Here is a 27,716-nt window from a genome sequence, read left to right on the forward strand (position 1 = left end):
TCAGAAGGTCCTAAGAATTCCAACAATCATTCCACATTTGGTAACAGCAGCCAGAGATTGAGACGAAGTCCAACCTGTCTCCACCCGCAATAATGCTCAAAGAATGAGGTACGTTCTAGAAACTGTGGCATGAGTGCGATTTCTGACTGCACAAACATATATCGTATATTTCTTAGCTCTCTCACTATATCATTATTTAAATTGATTAAAAAATTCAATAATTAATTAAAAAGTAGTAGTGTATTGCATACTTATTTGTGCAAACAAATCAAGTTATTTGTAAGAGCGTTACTCCCTCTATACAGTAGTAGTTAAAACATTTATTGTAAATTTAAACTTACCTAAATTATTGTTTTTAAAATAAGAGTGAAAGTTCTCAAATATATACTTGTACTTTAAAAAAACCAACCAGGCTTTGCTGCGCCTATATGTCTACATACCTCTTCATCACCAGGCTTTATTTAAGGAGGGACCTCACTGAACATCTGGGTGGACGTGTTCTCGTATCAGTGTGACTCGGAGGCCTGAACAGAAGAAACGGTTTTCTTTGGCCCATGATGGGGTACAGCGAGCTGTGTCTGTTACTGCTGCTGAGCATGAACACGTTGGCTCGTAAGTAGGAATCCATCACAATACATAAAATAACTGGGCAGAGGTTTTTCAACTAGAACCAACTACATTGTAGTTTTGAGTGTCCTTTTTCTCAGCAGGCATTTCAACCTCCATTTCTCTGTTAGGAAAGTGAACCAGCAAAAGCAAAAGGTTGTTTGTTATCTACACCTGTGTGTTTAATGTTGACACGTCTTCAGTTCTCTAGTTAGTGTGATAGTTAAAAGGTTAATAGTTAAAAGGTCTCACCATTTTCTAAGCCCTGGTTCACTCTGCCAAGTACATACAAAAGATCCATCAATGACGCCTGTAAATCTCCTACGACAAGTCGAAGCATTGATTACAAATCTACTCATTTAAATTTCTTAAATGTTGATTCTGCTATTACCATTTAAGATGCAAAATGAATTCATTGATTGTTCGTGCTAATGTTTGCAATAACTTGGATTTTATTTTGCCGAATTAGATTTCTTTGTCACTCTTAATGATTTCAAATGGTCACAATACCAAAAAGATAGTCTTGCCCTTGTTGATGTTTCAGTTTACTTAAAATGCATGAATAATTATCCTAAGATAATGAACACTTATAAATCATTTTTATGTCTCTTTTTTGGTTTACAGAGGACGGCAATGCCAGTGATGAACTAACCTCATCATGTCTGTGTAAGTTCTACACATCTTTAAACATATTCAAGCTCCATGGCTCAATCAACAAAACTATCCTGTATTTTGATAAGGAAAAATATCCTGTTTAAAAGGTTGGTATGTAATGTAATGTGAATTTGACGGTGTGTGCATATGTATGTGAACAGAGTAGATAAAGGAGGCAAGTTGAACGTTGTCCCAAACAAACTTATTGACCTGTTAGCAGATCGATGGTGGCTTCGCTAAACTAATAAACACATGATCCTTTTTCTGGAGTTCATGGACTTCTGCTCCTGTGCTGTTTATGATTTACTGCAGTAGAAGTAGTTTGCTTCTGGAAACCTCCTTTTAGGTCAAACTCGGTCCAAATGATTGTTACCGTGTAACAATGTGGAACTTTGACTGTGGACAGAAATTGCCTTCGATTGTAATTAAGGATTCTGATCTTATCCTTAATGGTAGTGATGACTTGAAATCATTTGATCAGAACTCAAACATCTTTGAATGTCAATTTTCCCTTATTAAGATGCAATTATCTCATTGCAGTGGCATCCGGATTCAAAACGTATAAGAAATATGTGTACCAGTACACAACAGAAAGCAGAAACCGTGTGGTAGGCAACCGAAAGAATGGCCCGCAAGTCTCCTGTCAGGTACTTTGCTTTTTATTTGTCCCTTTGCTCTTCCTGTTGGCTCTCCATTGATCCTCTGCCTGCTGTCATACATCTTTAGGTTGAGATTGAAGTCCCCCAAAGGTGTAAATTCATCATGCACACCAGAAACTGTGCTCTCAGAGAAGTCTCCGTAATGGATCCACAGGGTCAGTCGGTCTACAAGCACAGTCCCGGCTCCAAGGCCTTCCACGCCGCCATGCAAAGGTCAGTGCAAATTCTTCAAGGGATTTGTTACAGCAAAGAGTCTGGGAGTTCAACATGGATTTCTGTTGATAATGTGCACATAACAAGGTAACACAAGCGCTTTACTAAAGCATGCAAACAGTTACATTAGAAAATGGCCCCCATGATTTTGATATGTCAGTTAACAAACTGTATTGGTGGATGGAGAAGCCCAAGACTCTCATGACAGCAATCAATTATCATATAAAATGTCACATCATAAACCAAATAGTCACACATCAAAGTCTTTGAGTATGTATTACATTACATGTTATATAGCTGACGCTTTTATCCAAAGCGACAAACTCAGAAGAACAAGAAACAAGAAAGTGGAATTTCCTCAAATAAGCCAATTTACATTTTGCTATAGATAATTTACAATTTAAGTGCTACAATTTGTTAGTCTTTAGTCGAGGTAGAGTCTGAAGAGGTGTGTCTTTAGTCTGAAGATGTGAAGGCTCTCTGTGGTCCTGATGTCTTCAGAGACCTCCTTCCACCATTTAGGAGCAGGACAGCAAAGAGTGGAGATCTAGTGGAGTGTTTTGCTCTCAGTGAGGAGGAACAAGCAGTTTATCACATGCAGAGCGGAGAGTGCGGGTCGGGATGTCGGGTTGGACCATGTCCTGGATGTAAGCTGGACCCCATCCATTCACAGCATGGTACGTGAGCACCAGTGTTTAGAACTGGATGAGCCACCGGTACCAGTGAAGAGAGCGGAGGAGTGGAGGAGTGAGGGAGAACTTAGGAAGGTTAAAGACCAGTGGAGCTGCTGCATTGTGGATGAGCTGCAGAGGTGGAATGGTGGTAGCAGGAGACCTGCAGGAGAGAGTTACAGTAGTCCAGGTGGGAGACGACCAGAGCCTGAATCAGTACCTTCTGAGTGAGAAGAGGACGTGTTCTCCTGATGTTGTTGAGCGAGTATCTACAGGATGGTGTTGTCAGTGATGTTGGGAGTCAGGGAGAGTTGACTGTCGATTGTGACGCCGAGGTTCTTAGCGGGTAAAGTGGGCGTTAACACGGAGTTGCCAAAGTTGATCGTCAAGTCCTGGGTCGGAGAGTCTTTTCCTGGAAAGAGAAGTAGTTCAGTCTTGTCGGGGTTGATTTTCAGATGGTGGGCGGATCCACTGAGAGATGTCAGTCAGACAGGCAGAGATCCGCACCGCCGCTTGCGTGTCCGAGAGAGGGAAGGAGAGAATTAGTTGGGTGTCATTGGCATAGCTGTTGTCAGGATCTCCGATCCCCCCGAGTCCGTTGATGAGAAGGATCCAGCCCGTTGATCAATTAAAGTCAAAAAGTTATCATATATTTTGAAGAGAAAAAGATTACATGAGCAATTCTCCGCAGATATCTGGCTCTAACTATTTGTGACCGGATGAGGGTTTTCCCCTCCCTCTTACCTGCTCACAGGGGTGTGGACCAGCATACCTGGGGCTAATTCCGATTGATTGGGAGAGGCGGGGACATTACTTAAGCCCGTGGTGGGTGGACTCGTTTTGTTGTCTTCTCCTGCTGGGTGTCTGTGGAGACGTGTCCGGGAGGCGTGCTTCATGTTTTGGCCGCTGCCCTAGGTCATCATTCTGCTGCGACCCTGTCTTGGTCGTGGATGTCCCCGTGTGGGTGGATGTATGCCTGGACTGCTGGCGTTCAGTGTCTCGTCTGGGCCGCTGTCTGTGAGTGTGTGTGTGCGAGGTGGGTGCCACCGCCGGGGTCCGTTGGCGGCCTGTACTGTAATTCGCTGGACCGGGCTGCAGCCTTGGACATGCTATTCTGGGGCTATCCTGGTGCCACGACTAATTAAAGGGCCAATATTCCCCGGCGCGTTCTCCCTCCCCCACTGAAGCTGTTCTTGATACCGGCTGAAACCGAAACTGGTACAAAAATGGCTCTCTATATTGTATTAACTGTACATATTGCATGTGGGTCTTTTCCTTTTTGTTTGCATCTTCCTTATTATGCATGCTGGTTTATTGATTTGAATTGTTTGTTTATTATTGTTTTCTTTATATCACTCATCTACTCCTTAACAAAGAACATATTGTCATTTAAAAAAGAATATTTAACTAAAAAAAAACGTATTTCTATAATTACCTTATGTCTCTGACCCCCTGATTTTGGTGAATGGCTCTGTCTGCCTTAACAAGAATGGTCTTGGGCCTATCCCAAGTGGCGTTGTTGGACATTCGTATTGCCACATATTGCTTGCAAGCAGGAGGTCTTGCAGGGAGGAAATAAGGATCTGGTGATTGACTGTCAGATGCAGCAGAGAGGTCCAGCAGTGTGGAGATGCTCTGAGACAGCAAGGAGAGCAGTCTCTGTGGAACGGCCTTGAAGCCTGACTGGTGGGGGTCAAGGAGGTTGTTACGATGGAGATAAGAGAGTTGGTTAAAGATAACAAGAGGTGAGATGAGACAGGTGAGGAAAGTAAGAAGGTCAGGAGCGATGTGATGGAATGGGGTCAAGAGGGCAGGTGGTCAGACGGGCAGAGGTTACTAGGGTAAGAATTTGGTTAGGAGACAGGGGGTGAAGGAGGGAAGTGAGGGCGATAGAGGTGAAGTCAGTGGGATGCAGGAAGTAGGAGGTGGGTTTGAGAAGGAGGAGCGTATGTCAGCTATTTTCTTGCTAAAGTAGTTGACAGTCTCCTGGAAGAAGGGTGGAGGGGGGAGGAGGACTGGGGGGTTCGAGGAGATTGGAGAAGATCGAAAGAGTTTTTGGGGGTTAGAAAATGAAGATTGGATTCTGGATTGGTAGAAAGAGCTTTTGGCAGCAGAGATAGAAGCAGAAAAAGAGGAGAGAAGAGATTGAAACACAAGCAGGTCATCAGGTTGTTTATATTTACGCCATCTCCTTTCCGACGCTCGCATGGTGGCTCTCATGGCACCGGATCAGACCGACACGGAGCCGCAGGGGATTTGCCAGTCCGTCGTGTCGTAAGAGGGCAGAGAGAGTCTAGAGAGGAGGAAAGAGTTGAGAGGAGAGTGAAGGAAGAAAGTAGGTGTAAGAGGTCAGGTGACTTCTCTGTCTGGATGTTGAAGTCACACAGGAGGATGAGCGGAGGTCCATTTTCAGGGAAGTTGGACAGGAGAATGTCCAGTTCTTCCAAGAAATGACCCAAGGAGCCTGGCGAACAATAAAGGATGATATTTAATTGTACCGGGTGAGTAACTGTTACAGCATGGAATTCGAAGGACAGTTGGGTGGATGGTGATAGAGGGTAAAGAGAAAAGCTCCATTTGGGTGAAATGAGTAGACCTGTGCCACCACCCCTACCAGTGGGCCTGGGTGTGTGAAGGAGAAGGCGGAGGAGAGCGTGGCTGGGGTGGATGTGTTCTCCAGTGTGATCCAGGTCTCGGTGAGAGCGAGGAAGTCAAGAGAATGCTGCATAGCAAAGCCGGAGATGAAGTCAGCCTTGCGAGTCGCTGACTGGCAGTTCCAGAGACCTCTTGTGACGAGGTGCTGGACATGTGTGGAGCAGGTGGGACCGGTGAGAGAGGAGAGGTTACGATAGAGCAATCTGTCACCTCCCTGCCGTCTTCTTCTTCTTCTGTTGTGTTTAACGGCGGCTTGCATCCTTTTTGATGCATTACCGCAGTCTTCTGGTTCCCAACTAATGTACTTTCCCCATCAGCCCTGTTGCTGGCAAAAAGTGTGTAAGCACCTTCTTCCCAGCTTACTAGACCCCCACTACGGTTTAGCGCTCTTTCTATCATCCCTTGTGTTTGCATTTTTTTCAGCATGTCTTTCCTTTCTGAGTTGTACACTCTAAAAGGCGTAAATTAACAGTATTTTACTGGCAGCAGGGACGCCAGGAATTTACCGTTATTTTACGGTATAATACCGTAAATGATTTTTACACTATGTTACCGTAAAATGTATTACTGTATGTTATCGTAAACTTGAACAAATTTTACTGTGAATTAACTGCAATTTACTGGCAGTCGACGCTAGTAACTTACTGTTTTATTTACAGTGCTCTACCGTAATTTACGGTATGTTGTCATATATTGGATTACAGTTACCATACGATTACTGTTTTTGTGTTATAAATACCAGAATGTTACCGTTTACTTATAACCGTATACTTAAATTAAATTAAAGAAAGACAACCAAACTCATTTCGGTCATAGTGGTTGGAGTTTATTAGATGCCTTTAACACAAAAATGTTAGGCATTTGTATCCAAGAACACAAAACATAAAATATGCAGCATGTATACGATAATAAAAAAATGAATCATAAAATCATTAGGAACAAGGTAAACTAACTGCAACAATACGCTATGGAACACTTTCAATTGACCGCAGCAAACGGCTGGCGTCCTTAATCCAGAGCCTCTGTAAAACAAACCAAAATAAAATATTTAGAAACAGCCATTGGTAAAATATTAAAATTACAAAGTTGAGGAAGAAAACAAGATGTAAGGAAGGAGAATGTTAATCATGAAGGCAAATAACACTTACCAACGTTACTTGGAGAGACGAGGCAATGAGAAACTCCTCCCATGTTGAACTGACAGGTGTTCTGGATGAACTGAGATTACGCTCTGACGTCACGTTCAGGAGCAGTGGGTCAGATTAACACTCAAATGACTTTTAGGCAATGAACACTTTGAATAATACAAATATTTATAATCTTTACATTCCAGCCACTGAAACGACAGCGAAGGCGGCGCATGGGATAGGGAGGGTGTGCTGTGCAGCACAAGGTTGGCGGTTCGAATCCTGGCTGCTCCCTGTGCCAAGTTGAAGTGTCACTGAGCAAGACACCTAATCCCCCAAATACTCCACATAAAATGATGTAAAACCATGGGCGGTAAAAGTGGATAAAAGTGACAGCTGCATGTATAGTAATGTCCTGTTAGTCAAAGTCATCATCGTATCTCATGAGATACTATCTCATTATGATGACTTACAGGACCTGTTTGTCAGTGGCTGACGTGGGCTTCCATACATAAACCTACAACAGATGTAGATGGATTGTGATTCACTGCACTTGTATGTGTATTTCCATCACTTCATAAAATATATGTAACATTCAGTTGAATTACGGTAGTCTGCTATTATTGTAAATTGACAGCTTTAACTGTTTATTTATGACATTGGCCGTTAATTTACAAGCAAGGGATGGAAATTTAACTGTGTGTTACAGTTATTATGACGTACTGTAAGATACCGTTAGAAATGCACCGTAAATTTACAGCAATTGGTTACAGTGTATCTATTACAGGCGGTGATAACATGTTGTACAGTTTCTGGTGTCTGGCAGTGTTCACAAAGGCTGGTTGGATGCTTTCCGATCAAGCACAATGTGTTACGTAGATTGTTGTGACCTATTCTTAATCTTGAATTCTAATTTCTTCTCTCCCCTGAATTTCACATTGCTCACTTTACTCTGAATTGAATGTGCCCCCCCCCCCCCCGTCTCTTGGTCCCATTGTTGTTGCCATACTCCGATAACCCTTTTCCTGACAATGCCCTTTCCCTCTGCTTTAGAGATCAGACACTCATCCTCAACCGTTCCCAACAGACATCAATACATTTATAACATTTTTGCACTTATTGCTAACATTTTCAATGTGGTCTTTCAATATTAATCTGTTGTCAAATTGCACTCCTTATAACTGAAACGACTCTACTATTTCTAACTTGTTTCAATAAAGATTCAGCTGTAATTTCACATATTTCTTCGTCTCCCATAATTCAACTGGTTTTATCCCTTGTATTTTGTTCCAAGTTTCTACCTTTTTTCCATAAGCCCCCATCATCTGCAAATAGTGACCCATATAGGACTTACCACCCTACCCTGCGGGGTCCCATTTCGACTTCACATTCCCTGGACTTTTCCGTTCCTATTCTTACCTGGATCATTATTTTACTTAGAAACTCCCTTATCCAAAAATCTGCTTAATTCCCATTAAATGCATTTTAAATCAAAAGCGCTTCCCTTCATAGCATATCTAATGCCTTTTCTACATAAAAAAACGTACACTTTCATTCATTTGATGGGTCACTTTGATGGGCATCTTTCCCCGGCTTCCTTAGAGGGACAATCACAGGCTCCTTCCACCTTGCTAGTAGTACCATCCTCCCACACCTTATTGTATAATGTTAGTACCTTATTCAGCCCCTCTCCACTTCATTGCTTTAACATAATATACCATATTGCATCATTTCCTGGGGCCGTCATTCCAGCTTTGGCAACTGCTTTTTTCCCCCCATTGAAAACAATACATTCAATTCCTCTTCAGTATCCTCCCTCCTCCCAATGCCTTCCTATTTGTACATCTTGTTTCCTCTCTAGTTTGCTTTCCTTTATCAGACAGATTGTTATTGGTGTGTATATGTATCAGCCAATGTCTCAGCTTTCTGTTTATTAGTCACTGCTACCTCCTCTCCAGCTTTTAGCGCAGGATAACTCCACTCTCTTCTGTTCCCTCCCATCGTTCTAATCCCCCACACTTCTCCTACTGGGTTATATTTCCAACTGTGTCACAAAACCTTCTCCAGTGTGTCCTTTTTGCCTGCCTAATTGTCTTTCTCACTGCTGCCTGCACCTTTTTAAACTGTATCATATGTTGATAGTTATGAGTTCATTAACTGAAATGCCCTGTTTCTATTTCTAGTTGCCTCTTTACGCGTATTGCTCCACTGTGGTACCGTTTTTCTACTTGATTTTCCTTTTCTTTTTGCTGTAGACTGTAGGGCAGCTGCCCATATGCCTTCTGTTATAATATCATTTAGGGTTTCTATAGTATGGGGTCAGATTAGTCTCGATAATAGCAAATGCACACAGAACCTCACAAATGCAAACCGGAAGATTCACAGATGTATTCGATTTACAAATGCACACAGAAGGATTTACAAATGCATTTCAATGCACACATCAATAAATTACGATTTATATTTACCGATCGCACCGCATTTATTTGCAGATCGCTTCACATTTGTGTGTGGGTTTTTGAGACTCGTCTTACCACAAATGCGTTCATCATGATATCAAGATGATGTATTGCTGCTTTAATTATTAACCTCAGCAGTTACATTTATCACCCCTGCTATGAAAGTCAGCAGCTTCTCCTTTTCTGCCCATATCCCACCTTAACTGCCTCTGCATACGATACATTTTCTTTCCTTCTTGTTTGTTGGACGTCCACCTCTCGTCTCATGGCTTCACATCCCCAACATGCAAAACTATGTTTACCCTCACAGTTGCACCCTTTCCCCATTCATGCTCTCCACCACGCCTGGCACACGCCTGGCACACGCCTGGCACACGCCTGGCACACGCCTGGCACACGCCTGGCACACGCCTGGCACACCTTACATTTCCTTTGCACACTTTTGCCACATGCCCAAATTCTGACAGTTGAACATGTCATTGGTTTTGGCGTAAACTCCCACTTTTTATTTAGGGGCCTAAAAGGTTTTGGAACTTTTCTAGCGTATAATGTACGTATGAGTTAGCCTTCAACAGTGTTGACTGTTTAGCGTGGTGCACAGATTATAGCGACCCCTGGTCTGCCCCGATTAGGCTCAAGAGGATATCTTTATGCAAGTATAGATGGACAGTTTTTCTGACGAGTAGCTTGTTTTATACCAAAGAAGCTTCAGACGGGACTTCCAGCTGGGTCTTATCCGTTGTTTGGACTAGACCCAAAAATGTCAGTGGGTGTGGTTACTATGTTTGGGATTTTGGCCTGCTGAGCCCGAAAACTGTTGTTTCTATAGTAAGACATTTTCATGAGAGTAAGAAGTTCAGGAGGGAATGGGAACCGTTTCTCTGACTTTGTTTATTCTTTGAAGTCCTCAGAAAACCTCCTTCCAGTTGATAAGAACTAATCTCATCTACTTTCTAGGCGAGGCACCGTTAATATTACTCGAGTTAATCTACGCAGTGAAAAGTCAGAGCAAGGCTCCGCTCGGAATACAGAAAGTGATCTGAATCCCCCCCCCCCTTTTGCATGTCATAGACTTGAACAAATTAGGACAATTTCTTAGTAAATTTGATGCAAACCGATATTTACCATAAAGGTTTGGCACATACAATCATTGGGGTCATGGTGTCTGAGTGGTGATATTGTAACTGAATATAAATCCTTGATGATATGCACATACTGAATAGTGAGCCTATACTGAGTTAATGTCTTTCCTTGGCCCAGGAAGGCTCTGAAATTTACTGTGGAGGGAGTGACCCGTGTCTACCTTTACCCCGAGACGGACGAGCCTGTTCCCATCCTCAACATTAAAAGAGGAATCCTTTCAGCTCTCATTGTGCCCGTCATGGAGGATGAACAGAATATCTCCATGGTTGGTATCTTCTCACAACCTAGATTACCTTATTTTAAAATTGAATACAAAAGGCACAAGGATGTTGCATCAGATGTAAATTGCATTATCCCTTTAGGGTAAACTTGGTCTGTCAGCTAGTGAGAAAATAGTACAGAACATTAAGGCTAATGAGTGGTGAAAAGAGAAGTAAATGGATTAAAGAAGTGAAACAGCAGTTTGGTATGTAGAAATTGGCCTTACGTGTTGTCGCCAGTATTTGAGTTAACATCTATATTTACTCTTTTGTCAGAGCACAGTGCACGGACAGTGTTCTACAAACTACCTGGTGCATGACAGAAAGGACGCAGCCACACAAGTAAAACTTTCCAGAGATCTCTCCCAATGCGATCAGTTCTACAGCAAGGAACTTGTCAACAGTCCCCTTGCCTTGCTGCAAAGAATGGTGAGATGTTACTACATGGTTCCTATTGTTCATGGCATTGTGAGGGTGACCATTTATCAAGCCTTGTTATGACAAAATGGGTTCTACAAAGACCTGACTTTGTTCAGCCAATTAAGTATCATGTCTCTGAAGTCTTCTAAAACAACAGTCTCTTTGCATCTCCTGGAGATCAAAGGTCATGAGACTTCAATAGAAGACGATAAAATATGAATGAGTTTAAACCATTTTTTGCATCTTTTGTGAAATAAAAAATAACTGATTCCATCCCTGTACACTTCCTTATCATTATACAATTTAGACTGTGTAAAAATTCTAACCGTAGTTGGTATAAAAAAATGTGAAAACGCAAATATCAAGTCTTCTCTCGGAAAATGTCCTTGAGGCTTGGAAGTGTATATGAACATTAACAAACAAACATTTTTTTCCAGCATCGTCCATTGTCTAAACTGATTACAAGCACTCAAGACTGCAACTACCAGTTTGATAACCAGGGGAAGCACATCGTGGTCGCCATGTGCACAGAAAATCACTTCTATGAGCCATCTTACTCTGTGTAAGTCATCACCGGTGTGTATATATGTGTGTATTTAGTGCATTGCTTTGCTTTTTGCGTCACCTTCTGATCTGCCTTGCTGGGACAGTGGAATATCATCTAAAGTGACCCAGAATCTCAGCTTTCAGAGCTCCAAAAGGATAAACAACAAAGTATTTGGTCAGTGTCTGCAATGGAGAATTTTAGTTTTCTCTTTTATCTCTTTTTTGGAAACGCAAAAATAATTTACAATGTGTGTGTCCACAGACATAAATCCCAGCCACAGCAAGCCACTCCACTTTCAACACAATGACAATAAAGCTCCAGTTCAGACGAAGGACACTGCTCTGAGCACTCTCACTGACCTCATGGCTTTGGCCGGCACCGACCAGGGTCAGAGGAGGACCAGCCTTTTCCATAAGCTGGTGTCCAGCCTGCGCGTCCTGAGAAACGAGACCCTAAGCCAAACGGTCACGGAGATGTTGGATGTGTCAGGCTTGCTCACCTGGCAGGCCCTGTTCCAGTGTGGAACCACAGAGTGCACCAGTGCCATTTTCCAGGCTGTCAGGACCATTGATGGTCCGTCACCAGAGGTGGACGCTCTAATCTATGGGCTGAGTCTAGAGGCTAATCCCGATGCCACACGTGTCAGAGATATGCTCAGCATGGCTCAGTATAAGCAAAGCAGGGCCATCATGTATGCACTAGCAAACACGGTCAAAAAGTAAGTCAAATATTGTTTCTGGCATTTCTAAAACTTATGATCCATTTTTCAATATTAGTACACTTATATTTGTATGTTAATACTGTGGAAAACCTATTCAATTTGACCACAAGAGGAAAATATTCTCTAACTAAACTTTTTAACACCACTTTCATCCAAACCATGGCATCTTATTTGCATATATATATATATATATATATATATATATATATATATATATATATATATATATATATATTCTAGCTTTTATCTGATCCACAGGTTCCATAAAGCAAAGGTTACTCCAGTGGTCACTGATGTGTCAAAGTTCATAGAATCCCTCCTAAACGACTGCCTGGAAGAATCACTAAATGAAGATTCTGAGATTTCTTCTGATCCCAAAGAGATTACCTTCCTCGTACTCAGGGTACTAATCATTGAAGATTTTAACCGACTGTATTTCTGAACTGAATCAGCTCTTGACAGGGATTCTGGTTAGAAGCTGCCCTCCAATTAATCCTTTCTCATTTCCAGGTTGTTGGTGTCATGGGTAAAGCCATGCAAGCTGTGAGCCCCAGCCTGATTTCTTCCATTTTGCGCTGCGCTAAGAGAACTGACATTCCATCACCAAACCAAAAGGCAGCTGTACAGGCCTTTCGGTTGATGGACATTAATAATGAGGTAAAACTAGGTCACACTAGAGCATTTATTCTAGGCTGATGATGACCACAGCCTATAGTGCTGCTTTGTGAAGTATGTGTCAGCCCTGTCAGGCAGGGATTTAAAATCCAATAAATAAAATGAATACAATTTTTTTAGAAATAGGAAATAAAAGATTCCAACAATGCATGTTGTTTGGAGAGTCTAAGTCTCCATAAAGACAGGTTCTTTTGTACTGGGGGGACATAAGCATGGATCACCAAGACATACATTTGAGATTAAAATGTGCTTTTATTATAAATAAAAATAACTGCAATTATATTATTGTTAAAAGTCCAACTAAAATGGATCTACTAAAGAATGAAAAGTTTGACACCACGTAAAAAGCCGGCCATCGGGAGGGTTCGTCAGGGTCCAGCTGATTCCTCTGGTTTACCCACTCGTCTGACCTGGGCTCGTCCAATCTTTATGGACACCACCGCCTGTCCTCCTCTCGTCTGTGGTCCTTCTCCTGCCGTGCTTCCTACTCCTTCTGTGCTTCCTACTCCTTCTGTGCTTCCTACTCCTTCTGTGCTTCCTAGCCCTGTCCTGCCCTGCTTGTGTGTGCCCTGCTCGTTCCTCTGTCGTATTTTCTCCTTCTGCTGCTTCTTCTTTAGGTTTAAATGGCGGATCGCAAACAAATTGTCTAGGTGCATACCGCCACCTACTGTACCGTAGTGTGCAGATTCAGGGTATAATGGTCAAACTAACTACCACTGCCTACTAGATCCTACGGCCTAGTCCCGTTTCTTTGACAAATTGTTTTTTTACAAATTATTTTGCCTTTGCCATTTGCCGTACTCATGCTCGCTGCCACAAGCATATGTTTTCTTTCCATATCGATTTGTTTCTTTTCTGGAAGCCTTCCCAAGCTTTGCTTCTCTCACTTCCTGTATTATCTCATCTACGGACACAGACAGTGGCACATTCTGTACATCAGCTCTCAGCTTTGAAAGCACTTCCTGGAATATCGCTGCTGATCCTTTCTCCATTCAAAATATCAGCTCTAAGTTATGAATTACATCACATCACATGTCATTTAGCTGACTTATAATAAGTGCATTTCAACCATAGGACACAAACTCAGAAGAACAAGAAACAAGTGCAATTTCATCAAATAAGCCAGTTTACAACTTGCTGTAGAGAAGAACCATTATAAGTCCAATGTAAGTGCTCCAGTTAGTGTGTTAGTGGAGGTAGAGTCTGAAGAGGTGTGTCTTTAGTCTGAAGATGTGAAGGCTCTCTGTGGTCCTGATGTCTTCAGAGACCTCCTTCCACCATTTAGGAGCAGGACAGCAAAGAGTGGAGATCTAGTCGAGTGTTTTGCTCTCAGTGAGGAGGAACAAGCAGTTTATCACATGCAGAGCGGAGAGTGCAAATAAAACCAACCATGCTAAACAGACTCACAGCAACAACCCAATCTATGCAGCAATATGGTCTAATATCTTCCTGATGACATATTGATGTTGTATTTCAACATTTGATCAAAAACAGGTCAAAAACATCTTAATGGAGGTGTTGAAGGATTCACAGAACCCTGTTGAGAAACGTGTAGCAGCCTACTTGATTCTGATGAAGAACCCAGACCAAGCCCTGGTTAGAGACATTCTGAACAATATGCAGAACGTGATGAACGAGCAGCTTAAGAGCTTTGTGCTCTCCCATCTGAAAAACATCCGCAACTCTGACCAGCCTCAAATGTATCAGTAAGTATTTATTTACAGCTTCATAGCAAATGCAAATGTCTACTGATGTGGTAATGATAGAAATCCTATTAGAAACCTTGAACATAATAACTAACCACAGACAAAGCTTACAAAAAGCCAAGCTCTTTTTTCTCAGGAAATTGTGTCGATCAAAAGGGAGCTAAAAGTGAATTGACATCCATAAATTGACTCACGCAAACAAGTTAATGTTTCTATCTTTTTTCTAGGTATAGGTCATTTTTTGCTAAGTGGTTAGCAAAAGCAATTCTGAAAAAATGTTAGCATATTTTGTTTTTGAAACAAGAAACCTTTTGTTACAGGTCCTGGATCTGACCCTTGACTACTCAAAAAACATTGTCTTGGCAGTGACATTTTACTAAAACCATCTTCTTTCCTCCTAAAGACTTAAGGAGTACATTGAATTGGCCTTAGGAGACCAGCTATTGCCTACAATTAAGGTACTTAATGGCATGTCAATGAACCGCAAAATGGACTCTCCTTTGGGCTCAGTGCAGAGTAACATCATCTTCAATGGCACCGACACCCTGCCTAAGGAGGTGATGCTGGAGACAACTCTAAACGCTTTTAACTACAACTATGACATCTTTGAGGTATGTTTTTCAACAGTAAACATGTTGCATGTGGTAAAAAACCCACAAACTAGATCTGTAGAGATTTCACCATTATAAATCTCCCACATTCAAGGTCTGCATTGAAGGAACAGGATTTGAACCAACAATTGATGCTCTTTTCGGAGAAGAAGGTTTCTTCCCTGACACCATCTCTAAAGTCATGTACTGGGCAGGTGACAAAGCCAAGATGCTCAAGGAGGTTTTGGGTAGGGTTGCTCCAGAAAGATCCAGAATGAAGAGACAGGTGAGAGGATTTTGGACACATCACCCATATTTTGCTCGTTCACACCAAAAGTTTTCACAAAGTTCACCAGCCCGACTAGTTGCAGTTCATTTCCTTTCATTTGCATGCCGCTTCATTCGTATTCGTAAAAATAACCCATATTTCTGCTCTGTACTTTACACAAACATTGGAACTGCAAACGGCGTCGTGTTTGGTTCATGACATCGTCTGTCACCGCACACAACACAATGACTTTCAACTACTTCTCCAGGAACTGCGTGTTTCGTTCAATCTCAGCTGCGGAGCGCCTGTCTATCTGCCTCTTGTGAGTGGCAGTTTCATACAAGGAGCAGGATGACGAGCAGAGTATCTCAACGCTGATTGGCTTTCACAAGACTGAAAAAGTTGAAATATTTCAACTTTGACAAAAGACGTTTTATTCGCTTCGCTCCATTCACTCCTTTGTGTCTTCCGCGTCTGGTCAATAGTGTTTTTCGCGCCACTTTTTTTGCTCCATCCACAACCAGACGCGTCTGTGCATTGACTTGACATGGAATCTACTCGCTCAAATAATTTGCTTCGCTTTTGGTGTGAACGCAACACAACAATGTTTACTATGCCTAACTATATTTTACTCGGTTTGGAAACTTCATTGAGCACGCGCGACCAGAAATTGACATCCATTTTGTAATATCCCTCCAGGTCCCACACGATCTCCTGAAAGATCTCTCTAAAGGTGTCAAAAAGCTCATGTATGACGTGCATCTCCCTCCAGCCCCTGAAGCAATTGGCTATCTTCGGCTTCTGGGGGCTGAAATAGGATACATGAAGACCAGTGACATGACAAAGATGGCTGAATCTCTGTTCATGTACTACAATGTTTTCTTCAAGGTGCTACCTGCCAAGGTCAGATATGCTGTTCCTGTATGTTTCCTGAATTTTGCCAAAAGAATAACTGAAGAACCTACCATTTGGATTACTGGTGTGTGAGTGCATTCCCTATCTTTCTCAGGAATGCAAATTTTTCAGAAAGCCGTGCAATTTGAGGAAAAACTCTGAATTTTCTATTATTTCTCAATAAATCCTCATACATCTGCATTTGCAGAGTACTCAGAAGCTGCAGTTCATATGTAGCTTGTTTGTTTACTTTCCAACAGGCCATTTTTGCATTGATATCTAGCAGTGAAAATGAAGTATTTGCCCATTACATCTTCATGGAGACTGCATTCTCTTTACCTACTGCTGCTGGCTTTCCTCTGAAGTTCTCTTTGGCTGGTGTGTTTGCACCTGGGGCCAAAGGAGGCCTGAGTCACTCACCTGCTAACTTCATGGTAATTTAGCGTATCTTCTTTGTAGACTATATGTTCAATACCATATACATTGTGCAAGTCACCGCTGATATTTGCTGTTTACATGTATTCTGTTGTATCCTTCACTTTGTAGAGTGACTTCTCCTTCATGCCTTCTGTTGGACTAGAATTCATCACACAAATGTGGGTGCACATTTCAGACTATGTGGAGGCGGGGCTTGAGATGCACACTAATATGTACCATGAGAGTTCACTTAATGCTAAGGTCACCATAAGCAGAAACCAGATGAAACTGTTGATACCTGCACCCATTTCAAACACTCAGTTGTTCAGCATTAGGTAAGTGGCACATGTGCCAAATGACAAAGCACTCTCAGTGGTTTCTAGTGCCGTTGCTGTTGTCTCTGATCACTTCTCTCTCTTTTTGAAATACAGTAACAAGTTGCTGTCAGTATCCTCCAGTCAAACATCAATAGTGCCTCCCTTGTCTGAGGAGAGAACTGACTCCACTAACTGCCAGCCCCTTTTCAGAGGTCTGACATTTTGCTCAATTGTGAGTTTCTGCAATGCTACTTCAATAGATGAGGCCCCATTTTACCTCCTGACTGGGGACAAAAAGTAAGAGTAAACCACATTGACAAAGTTCATTTGAACCCATTTGCTTTTAGTTAGCTTATGTGTTAATACTATTGTATAATAGTTCATATACATTATTATAATTGAATGCAGTATTTTATGATATAACAAACCAGATGGTCAACAGGCATTACCAGAGAGTTTCATCAAAGCAACATTTTCTCAGGTTTGCATTAGAAATCCAGCCAACAGGGGAAGTTTCAGAGTATACCGCCACTCTCACCCATGGAATGCTCAGAGAGGGTAAAAAAGGTCGTCATAAAATGGAGTCACTGAAGCTAACCATGAGGGCAGAAGGTATTGTTATGTTGGTGTGCGTGCTTCTGTGTGTATTCTGCACATCACGATTCATGTTCAGTTGCAAGGGGAAATGACAAATCAGAAAGCAGCCTGTCTTACTTTCATATAACAGAGCTGGTTTTCTAACCCTGACCATATCTTACCAGTTTAATTGCCATTACCACAGTCCACCTAACCTTAATCATACCATAGGGCATGTACTTTGACTATAATTGTCTAGAATGAATGAATGAATGTGATCAGTTTGGCCCTGTATTTATCAATTCATTATTCTTATGTAACCATCAATTAAAAATCATTAATATGGGCAATGTTATTAATATTTTGTGGAGCCCCCATTTGTTACTGTTCGTAGGGATGTAAATTGATTAAGTTTAAAATCTGCTGTTTCTAGGGTATGATTCATCAGAAGTCACTGCATCTCTGACATACAACCGCAACAGGAACACTGTCACTACTGAGATTAGCATTCCTGACTATGATGTGGAAGCAGGCGTCAAGCTGACTGTAACTGACAGCAATGCAGAGGGGCCGAGAACGAGAGGAATCACCGTTGATGTCACAAGCAAGAACATCCCTCAGCTGACTCTTGTTGGACACACAAGGTACATTGCTCTATAAATAATGATTTGATCCTTCCTAATATATAATGTGGACATTTTGAGTGGATGAGAATCGTCTCAGGAAATACAAAAATGAAGAATTTGAAGTCTTATCTACCTATATGGTCTCCTGTACAACTATAAATGTAGGCTTGACATAATGAAGGGCGCCATGCTGCAACTCCAGTTGCTAATACCGTTTTTGAAAACTGAAGCCTCTGTCACTGCGACCCTGAAGAGGGATGAGGATATAGTCGTGGACTTAGAGACGGTCATGAACCTTCCTGTGACATCCTACCAACAGAAAGCTTCCTTCAAATATGGTAATTGGTAACTCACAGCTTTAGCACATGAGAGATGTGGAGCATTTATTAATTTGTATGTTTTTGCGTGCATATGGATTTTCCCACTACAGATGTTGACAAGATTGAAGTGGAGCTGAAGTCAAATCTGAATTCAGAGATTCAGAAACTGATCATAAATATCAACGATTATCACGGGCTGCAACAGATCATTGATCATATCCTTGAGAAGAAAGTGGCAAAAACTGATATGAAACTGCGTCATATAGTCATGAAAGGAATTGAGGTAGCACTCTGAAATTTCATTTTAAGTCATTTTCAATTGGACATTCAGTTATGGCCTTTTTTTAATGAAACCTTGCCCATGGGTAAATTACACTCTTACTATTTGTTGATGTGGATAGTGGAAGAATGATATCAAACGTCAACACTTGTGAAACCAGGGATATCATATTTCTATTTGTTTTTATTTGTTTTGTTTATTTATTTATTTATTTTTCTTGAGTACTCCACACCATAAAGATATGGATGTGATTAAAATGTATTTTACCATGTCACCCTGAAGGCAGGTGATATATGGCTAGAAAAATTGACAGCACGCATCCCCCATCTTGCGAACTGGACGAATAAGAGGATCATGTCCGATATCACCCTGGCAGCCATGCCTGAGAAGCTTTTTCTGCAGTCGTAAGTAACTATACAGTGTAAGATTATTACTTGCATTCGGGTATTTCTTGGCATGAACCCTGACTAGACGGTTCAGTTGTACTAGTTAGTCTTTTGTAGAAAAAATTGGAACAATAATGACTGCATTTTATTTTACCTCAACAGAAACAGCTTGTTCAGATACCAGTTCAACAAGGATAGGATGGTTATCTCACTTCCCCTTCCACACGGAGGAACAAAGTCGCAGGATCTGAACATCCCAACAACTCTGTCCACTCCTCTCATATATTTACCAGATATAGGCCTTTACATCCCTGCCAAAAACTATTCACTACCGTCATTCACCATCCCACCTTCTTTGGATTTTACTGTTCCCTTTCTCGGTCTTGCTGAAGCATCCACCAAGATCAACAGCAATGTCTACAGCTGGGAAGGCTCCATCTCTGGGGGGAACAACACTGTTGATGTCCCGAGTTACATTACACAGTACAAGGCTATGGCCCAATCACCGTTCAACCTACTGGCATACAAGCTTGAAGGTAAACACCCTCTTCGAATGGTCATTTCTGACAGTTAATGAAAGATGTTGCAAGCTTTTGTTCGATTAAAGTAAGAAAGTGGCATGAAGGCATCTAGTTACTGATGGTTAAAATACTTGTTTAAATGTTGTTGGGAAACTGAGCTTATTTCTGATAAGATCACATCTGGAATACAATCTTATTGGTCTTTTAAGGGAAAGCATGTTCATATTCATGGGAACTTTCTTACAAGGAAAACTATACTGATCTTTTTTGTTTGTCTTTTTTTTAAGGAACCGGTATGATATCAAGAAGTGCTGATGGTAATATCAAGTATCTTCTGAATAGTTTCTTCAACCATAGATTGATTGACACGAACTTCAGTGTAATAGAAACAATAGGAGTAACCAACAGATTGAATGCAAAAGCAAACTATCATATAAAAGCCTCTAGTCCATTGGGCCTGCAAGCCTCCCTCTACTACTCTGCTCAGTCAGCATCATCTCTAGATTTAGATAAAGTCTCAGGAGATGGCACCATGGATGGATCACTTAAAATAGGTTCATTCTATGCTGATACCAGCTACGCCCACAGCTACAACCTTCGTCCAATAGTTGGAAAAGGGAGAGGAGAGTCAACCCTGCATCTAAACTCAACCTTCTTTGATGTTCACAATATGATCAATGGAGTTTATGCAAACTCGGAGTTGAATATGCTGTCCAAAATAATTGCCCAGGAGGAGTCTTTTAAGCATGTGGCAGAGCTCAAGTATAAAGAAGCTCAACTGACCATGAAGTGCAACACCCTTGCCACTGGACTGGGTCAGTCACTCAATAACAAAGTTGAGCTAGGTATGTCCAGCCATATGGCCAGCCTCAGAATTGAGTTACAGGCAGATGATGACACAAACAGGGCCTACTCCCTTGTAGAAGGATCCTTGGATTCAAATGGGCTTGAGCTAAACTCTGAAGGTTCCATTACCTTTCAGACAGTTTGTGGATTACACAAAGCTTCTGTTATGGTTGGAAGGCACAGTCTGACCGCAAGTGGAACTAATAGCATTCAGTGCAGTCCTGTCATGGTGGAGAATATGTTCAGTGGTGCCATAGACAACAATAGAGCATCCTTACACTCAAAGACAAAAGTGATGGCAAAGGAAAGCAAAGGAGAGCTGAACATTGACGGTACAATCTCAGCTACGGAAGCCTCTTTGAATGGTGTCCTCAATGGCCATGTATACGATGCAACCACAAGAAACAACATGGATATTGTACTCAACCGCAGAGCCCTGACCTTTGCTATCAATAACATGGGAAAATTGAAGCAGATTAATACAGAAAATATCCATACACTGACCCTCACTCTGTGGACGCTAACCTTCCACTCCAAGACGAACAACTTCATCTGTGAAGATATTTACTACAAACAAAACAGCAAGGTTCATATGAAGCCATTTCTTACAGCAGTGGATATGACAAATGACCTTAAGTTTTATGATTTTAATTGGAACAATGAAGGCCACATGCAGCTTGAGCCAATTACGGTTGATCTCAGTGGAACTACAAAGGTAGCTTACGGAGAACACCACAACATTAAACATACCTATGAACTCAACTATGACAACATGGCTGGTACAATGAAATACAGCGTGACTGGAAATGTAATTGACGCTCAGCTAAGTCACAACTGTGAACTTGAGTTTGCTGGACTTTCCTCAAAGTCAAAGTGTGCGGCACTAATAAATTCTGAGCCCTTTCGTTTTGAAAGCACTATTCGCACCATGGCACTGCCTTTCAGTCTCACTGTTGATTCTCTTGTCAACGGTGATGGACAAATTAATCTATATGGGAAGCACACCGGACAGCTGTATAGTAATCTGTCGGTTAAGACAGAACCCCTAACTCTTGCATTCGCACATGACAGCCAGGTATCAACCACACATGTGTTTCCAAATGGGAAGTCTTCCAGTAATTTAGAAAACAAATTTGATGGCCTCCTGACACCAAGTGACCAATCTCTCACCTGGAAAATAAAATCTAAGCTGAACAACCATGCCTATAACCAGGATGTTAGTGCTTTCCATAATCCTTTCAAGGTTGCATTTGAGTTTTCAGGAGTAATATTAACAGACAGTTTTGGCAATTTAAGCAGCAAAAAGAGATTAGAAGTAGAAGAATTTAGTATAGCTGGTTTCCTCAAGTATGACAAGAACAGTGACTGTCATATCATTGAGATCCCATTCATTGAGAGTTTCCCTGTAGCTTTTGAACACCTCAAGAACACACTTGCAAAAGCATTGATATCGATTCAACAGTTCATCAAAAATGTAAATATTAATCAGCTAATCATTGACTTTAGGGGCAAGTTAGATCGTATACCTGTGCAAGTCAGCAACTTCATGCTCGAAATGGACTTGGAGAACAAAGTGAATCAAGTAAATGACAAAATTGATTATTTAATCAATGACTTTTCTGTAACAATGGATGACTTTGAATTTGTGATGAAACACTTAAGAGAGAGCATGGAGAATATAGTAATGGACATTGTCTCCACAATTAGTGACATCATCCTCACAATCAAACACTATGTCAAGGCCCGCCACTTTGCCGAAAAGATAACAAATGTGCTTTTAAAAATGGCAAATCAGCTTTCGGCCTTTGATGAGAAGTATGAAGTTAAGCGGTCTCTCATCAAAGCGCTAGATACCATCAAGGACATCATCAGACAGATAGATTTGCAGAAGCTCACCGACAGTAGCGCCGCCTGGCTGCGTCATTTTGATTTTAAATATAGAATCTTGGAGAAAACAAAAGACAAACTGTCCGAAATGAAAGAGGCTATTGAGAACTTTGACATCAATGCCTTTTTCCAGGAGATAAAGGATCAACTTCTCTCAATTGATTTAGCTTTTTATGTGGAGCAGATATCCTATACAATTTCTTCTGCAGACATAGCAAAAGTGACGGAATCTATAAATGATGTTATTGTTAACTGGATTGACGAATATGAAATCCCCAACAAAATCAATACGATGTATTCTTATACTAAGGATAAAGTTTTAAAATACAATCTTAATGATACAGTTAAAGAACTGATGAATCAATTATTGATTCTCATCAAGGAATTCAAAATTGAAGAGACACTGAAGGCAATGGTTGATAGTCTGAAATCTATCAACTTTGAGTTAGTTGATAATCAAATGAGGCAGCTTCTGCACATAGATGTTATAAGCCAGTTCAGAACAATTGAGTTTGGGAAAATCATTAATGACCTTAATACAAACATTTCTTCAATAGTTGGCTCATTGAAGGAATTTGACTACAGTGCATTTGTTCATGAGACCAACAAGAAAATTGCTGAATCAACAAACTATATCAACGAGCAGATTAGACTATATGAGCTTGCACAGAAAGTTGAGGCTGTAAGGGAATTTCTCAGAGAGATCCAAAATTCCATCTTCACATATTTGAATGAACTCAAAAACTCAAAGGTTGCTGAATCTCTAAAAAAATTGAAAAATGTAATTGACATTACATTTTACAATGACATCAAGCTGAAGGTGCAGGATATCTTGGAGGACGTTCAAAAACGGATCATTGACATGGATATCAGAAAAGAAATGTACATTTACCTTCAAAGAGCAAGCGAATCCTACAGCAATGTGGTTAACTACGTTTCTGTACAGTTTAACCAACTAATTGAGAGGATTAGAGAAGTGACCAATGCCAATGACATCATCACACAGGTAAAGCAAACTGCAGATAGAATTCTGGGTGCACTAAAAAAAGCTGAGATTGTAGTTCCAACTTTCACTGTACCTCTCACTGACCTCACCATTTCATCATTTACAGTAAACATGAACAAAATGCAGGAGATTAGCATCCCAGCTCAGATTTTTGTCCCTGAGTTCACTATCCTTAACTCATACATAATTCCTGCCTTTACCATAGACTTTGAGGAGATCAAAGCACATATAATTGCACTCATAGATGGCATCAGAAAATATGAGATCCAAATGCCTGACCCTGAGGAGATTTTGGGGGACCTAAAAGTGCTTTATCTTCCTGAACTGCAAGATCTTACTGTCCCAGAAATAACCCTTTCAGAAATACATTTCCCTGTTATCAAAATCCCCCAATTAAATCTGAAGGACTTTGAAATTACAATGCTTCCAATTCCAGAGATCAAATTACCTGAGATTCCGAGTGACCTTTGCATGCCGTTTTTTGGCAAGCTCCATGGTGAATTTCGATTGAGCTCCCCACAGTTCACGATGGAAACTATAGGGAAGATTGAGAACTCAACGTCCACACCAAAAAAAACTCAGTTTACAGCAGCTATTACTTCTCATTCCAAATCACCCATTGAACCCTTTAAATACACCTTTGAAGCCAATGCTAGGTTGGAAGCTCCAATAATGAACAAGTTTCTATTAACAGAAATTGTGAAAGTTACACATGTTGCCTTCTCAATTGATCATGGGGGATCCTTAACACTCACTGGTTCTTCTGCTGAGGCTTCTGCTAAGACCATTAGCAAGGCCACAACCCAAATGTACACAGCCGATTTTGTCAACAGTATAGCACTTACATTGAAGAAAGGAATCTCTGCAACCATAGACACAAATTACAACCACAACTTGGACGTCCCATCAATTGAAACTTTCAGTGAAGCATCAATGAAACAGAATATAGCAGCTACCATGGAATCGGGCAAAGTAACTTTGACCAGTGAAACTACTGGTAATGGAAAGTGGTCCTTTCAAGACTACTCTGACGAAGGTACACACACCAGCAATGTAGAATACAGCATACAGTTTGGCACTGCCAAATTAACTATGGCAGGAGAAACAACCTGTAACGCCATGAAATCAAAGCAAACACTGACTGCTGAATCGGTGATTTTAAGTCATATTATTGTTAAAGCTAGATGTGAAAATGAATTTCCATCTGTCAAGAAGATTGTTATGGTTTTAAATGGAGAGATTGATATTGGGGACTTAAACATTGAGGTGACAGCTTTTCATGATTCTGAATTGGCTGGAGGTTTGACTGGAGTTATGTCCAACTCGCTGGAATTTATTGCTCATCCATTTGAAATTGTGCTCAATGTTAAGAATAGAGTAAACTCAAAAATGTTGTTCCCATTGAAACTTACTGGTAAAGTTGATCTGCAGCATGATTATGGTGTCATAGTAAACTCTGAGAAGCAGCGTGCTTGCTCGTTTACTTTGGCCAGATTCAACCAGTACAAGTACAAACAAAACTTCACAGCAGAAAACAATGAAATCAGCATCTTCTTTCAATCATTTGCAAATGGAGAGGCAAAGCTGGACTTTTTGTCTGTTCCTTTATCCATCCCAGCAATAAGTGTACCTTATTTTGGGATTAAAACCCCTGGGGTCAGAGACGTGTCACTGTGGGAAGATGCTGGATTTGAAACCTTGCTAACGGATCCTCAACAGTCATTCGATTTCAATCTGAAGCTTCATTACTTCAAGAACCTTGATACCCACAGCTTTGGAGTACACCTTGAACCAATTTACATTACATTTAATAATAACGCCTACATCTTCCAGGCTTAATTTAACAAACATAGAGACAAAGTAGTTACGCTTCTAAAAGATTCTTATAACCAAGCAACCATCTGTGCTACCATCTTTGGAATTTCCTGTCCAGTCCATGTTCCAGAAACATTAAAGGAAATAAAGCTTCCCACTTTCACACTACTAATCATTCAGAATAACATGTTGATCCCAGCCCTTGGTAACATAACGTGTGACCTCCACTTCAAATCTACTGTTATTACCTTAGGTGCTAATGCTGGCCTTTATAATCAGTCCAACATTGTCGCTTGGTATTCCACGTTTTTAACATCTGTGTTTAAAATTCTAAATGGAAAGATGAATGGCACAATCAGTCTGTAAAGAAAGAGAGGACTAAAACTGGCCTCCGCTGTGTCCCGAAAGCAGAAAATGTGGAAGCGAACCGTGAGTGTGCTCCTAGTCTGATCAAAAGGAGCATGGAAGCATCTGTAACCAACATTGCAAAAATTACTCGCCAGTTTTTATCTTAATAGCCTATATTCAACTTTCAGGACTCTGATTCAAACATTGAACAACAGGAGAAACTTAAACAATCACATGTTTCAGTACGACATACCAACAACATGTCCTCTTGAGTAGAACTTTGGCAACCATTGATTACAGAAGAATCGGAATATTTCAACACCAATGGAAAGTGCAGTGTCAAATTTAGAAAAGAAAAATGTACTTTAGAAAATGTTGTTTCTTTAACAAACGTCAAGGCTACACTGAACATAGAGGCAAGTTAGCCAAATAGACCAAATAGTCATGCTGGACTTATTCATCAGCTCAGACAAGCAGTGTATGACTTGGAGTGGGAAGGAACACTCATCCATACTTCTCATTTTCTTGTGTCTAATGATGAATCTAAAGTACCTAACAGGATCTGTGGAAGGCCTTCTGGCTTTCATGAATGTGGTTAGCATTCCTGTATATTAGAAGACCTTCTGGGAATTCTCAAGTTAGGTCACAAATATGGACGAGTTACAATTCCTTACCCTCTCTTCCAGTATTGTGTAGACCATGACCATGCATGACAAGGAGTTTACATACCAATGAAAACGAAATTACATGAAACATCCCCAAGATTAGCTTTGCAGTATCATCGTGGATAGAAGAAAATGCAATCCATAAAATGACTCTTCCCCATGCAATCTCGGTTCCAGCCTTTGATGTTCCATATACCAACTTGCATGTAGACGACTTAAGAATTGATCCCATGAACTTTAACGTCCGCAATGCGATCACCACTACAGCCTTTGAAATCAAGGTACCAGGCTTGCCAATAATGTCAGCGCCCAGCTACAATATTAAAACAGAGTATTGTTAGGGTTTGAACCAGAAAACCTTGCCTAGTGGTATGAATTATGGTATGTTGAAGTTATGTGTAAAATTCAATCATTTCTGTAATATTAATTAAGCATACGTCATCCAACTCTGTACACATGACATCCATTCTATCCACCCTTTTTTCCTATTGACCTTTTTCGGAGGTTTTCCTGTGTCGTGTGAAAATTTTGGGTCAGCAGATGTGTAAAGATTGCAGGGTCTGTGTTTAGGTTTGTTATTCTGGGCTATGAAATGAGTTGGATATCATGTTTATGAAGACATAATTGGGATAGTAGAAGTATCAAGTGTGACATTAGTAATATGTTATGACATAATATGATAGGTATGTGCTAAGTACTAGATGATAAATGGGATATATTAAATCCCATATTATGTCTACTCCAAGAAGCTTGAGGTAAAGGTATAATCATTGAATGTGTTGTGTTATTGAAGATGAGTTCGGTCAATGAGAGCTTCCAGATTGACGCTGATGATGGTGCTCGCGGGGGAACAGAGGCGAGCGGTAACCAACAGGCTGGGTGAGGCTTTTGGAATGGAAAGTGGACAAGGGGATGGCCGAGCTGGTTGGAGCTACTGTCGACATCACAGCCAGCACATTGCTGAGGGATGTAAAGCCGACACCACTTCCAGACACAAAAAGGCACCGTTTTGAAAATCCTTCCAGAAATGTTGACTTGTTTGTCAGGAGGAGGGGTCTCTACCACTACAAATAGCCTCATTCGTTTTGTAATGTCTTACCTGCTTCTGTTAATTATTAAATTGTTCTTGATTTTAATTTAAGATTTGATTTGTTGATTCTTTTGACAAGTTGGAGTATACTTTTTGCTTCTTTAAACATTTGGTAGTTTAGACTTAATGAAAACCTGGATAAAGCAGAACAGAAACATGATACTTTTTGTACAGCTTAGTCACAGCCATAGTCACTGCTTGCCCACACGCAGTCCTGCAATGCCAGGGAGTGAAACGTCAATCCTCTGATTGAAGGACATCTGTGGCCTCAGTCCCCCCTCAGCAAAACCACTTCATTCAGTTGTGATAATGGCACATTATTCCTTAGCACTACCACTGCACGAGGTG

General features: G+C 40.9%; 2 protein-coding genes and 1 pseudogene across 2 annotated transcripts; all 3 read left to right on the forward strand.

Annotated features, from left to right (window-relative positions):
- On the forward strand, positions 1–16,327 carry LOC120832931 (apolipoprotein B-100-like). The gene is made up of 15 exons (XM_078089084.1): positions 1–108; positions 455–612; positions 1,231–1,272; positions 1,801–1,907; positions 1,987–2,132; positions 10,305–10,452; positions 10,724–10,876; positions 11,305–11,429; positions 11,676–12,132; positions 12,394–12,538; positions 12,646–12,792; positions 14,305–14,516; positions 14,920–15,127; positions 15,222–15,392; positions 16,074–16,327. The coding sequence occupies exons 2-9, from the start codon at positions 555–557 to the stop codon at positions 11,719–11,721; spliced, it is 825 nt and encodes a 274-aa protein (XP_077945210.1). The 5' UTR covers positions 1–108; positions 455–554; the 3' UTR covers positions 11,722–12,132; positions 12,394–12,538; positions 12,646–12,792; positions 14,305–14,516; positions 14,920–15,127; positions 15,222–15,392; positions 16,074–16,327.
- Positions 15,005–27,414, forward strand: apoba (apolipoprotein Ba). Its single transcript, XM_078089525.1, has 12 exons — positions 15,005–15,127; positions 15,222–15,354; positions 16,419–16,702; positions 16,815–17,020; positions 17,117–17,299; positions 17,484–17,614; positions 18,012–18,222; positions 18,370–18,542; positions 18,635–18,807; positions 19,087–19,208; positions 19,353–19,726; positions 19,999–27,414. The coding sequence occupies exons 1-12, from the start codon at positions 15,005–15,007 to the stop codon at positions 25,287–25,289; spliced, it is 7,404 nt and encodes a 2,467-aa protein (XP_077945651.1). The 3' UTR covers positions 25,290–27,414.
- LOC144388350 (apolipoprotein B-100-like) lies at positions 26,058–26,619 on the forward strand (annotated as a pseudogene).
- Positions 27,415–27,716: the final 302 nt, after the last annotated feature.

This window comes from Gasterosteus aculeatus, chromosome 15, assembly GCF_964276395.1.
Source record: "Gasterosteus aculeatus chromosome 15, fGasAcu3.hap1.1, whole genome shotgun sequence".
Classification (NCBI taxonomy): domain Eukaryota; kingdom Metazoa; phylum Chordata; class Actinopteri; order Perciformes; family Gasterosteidae; genus Gasterosteus; species Gasterosteus aculeatus.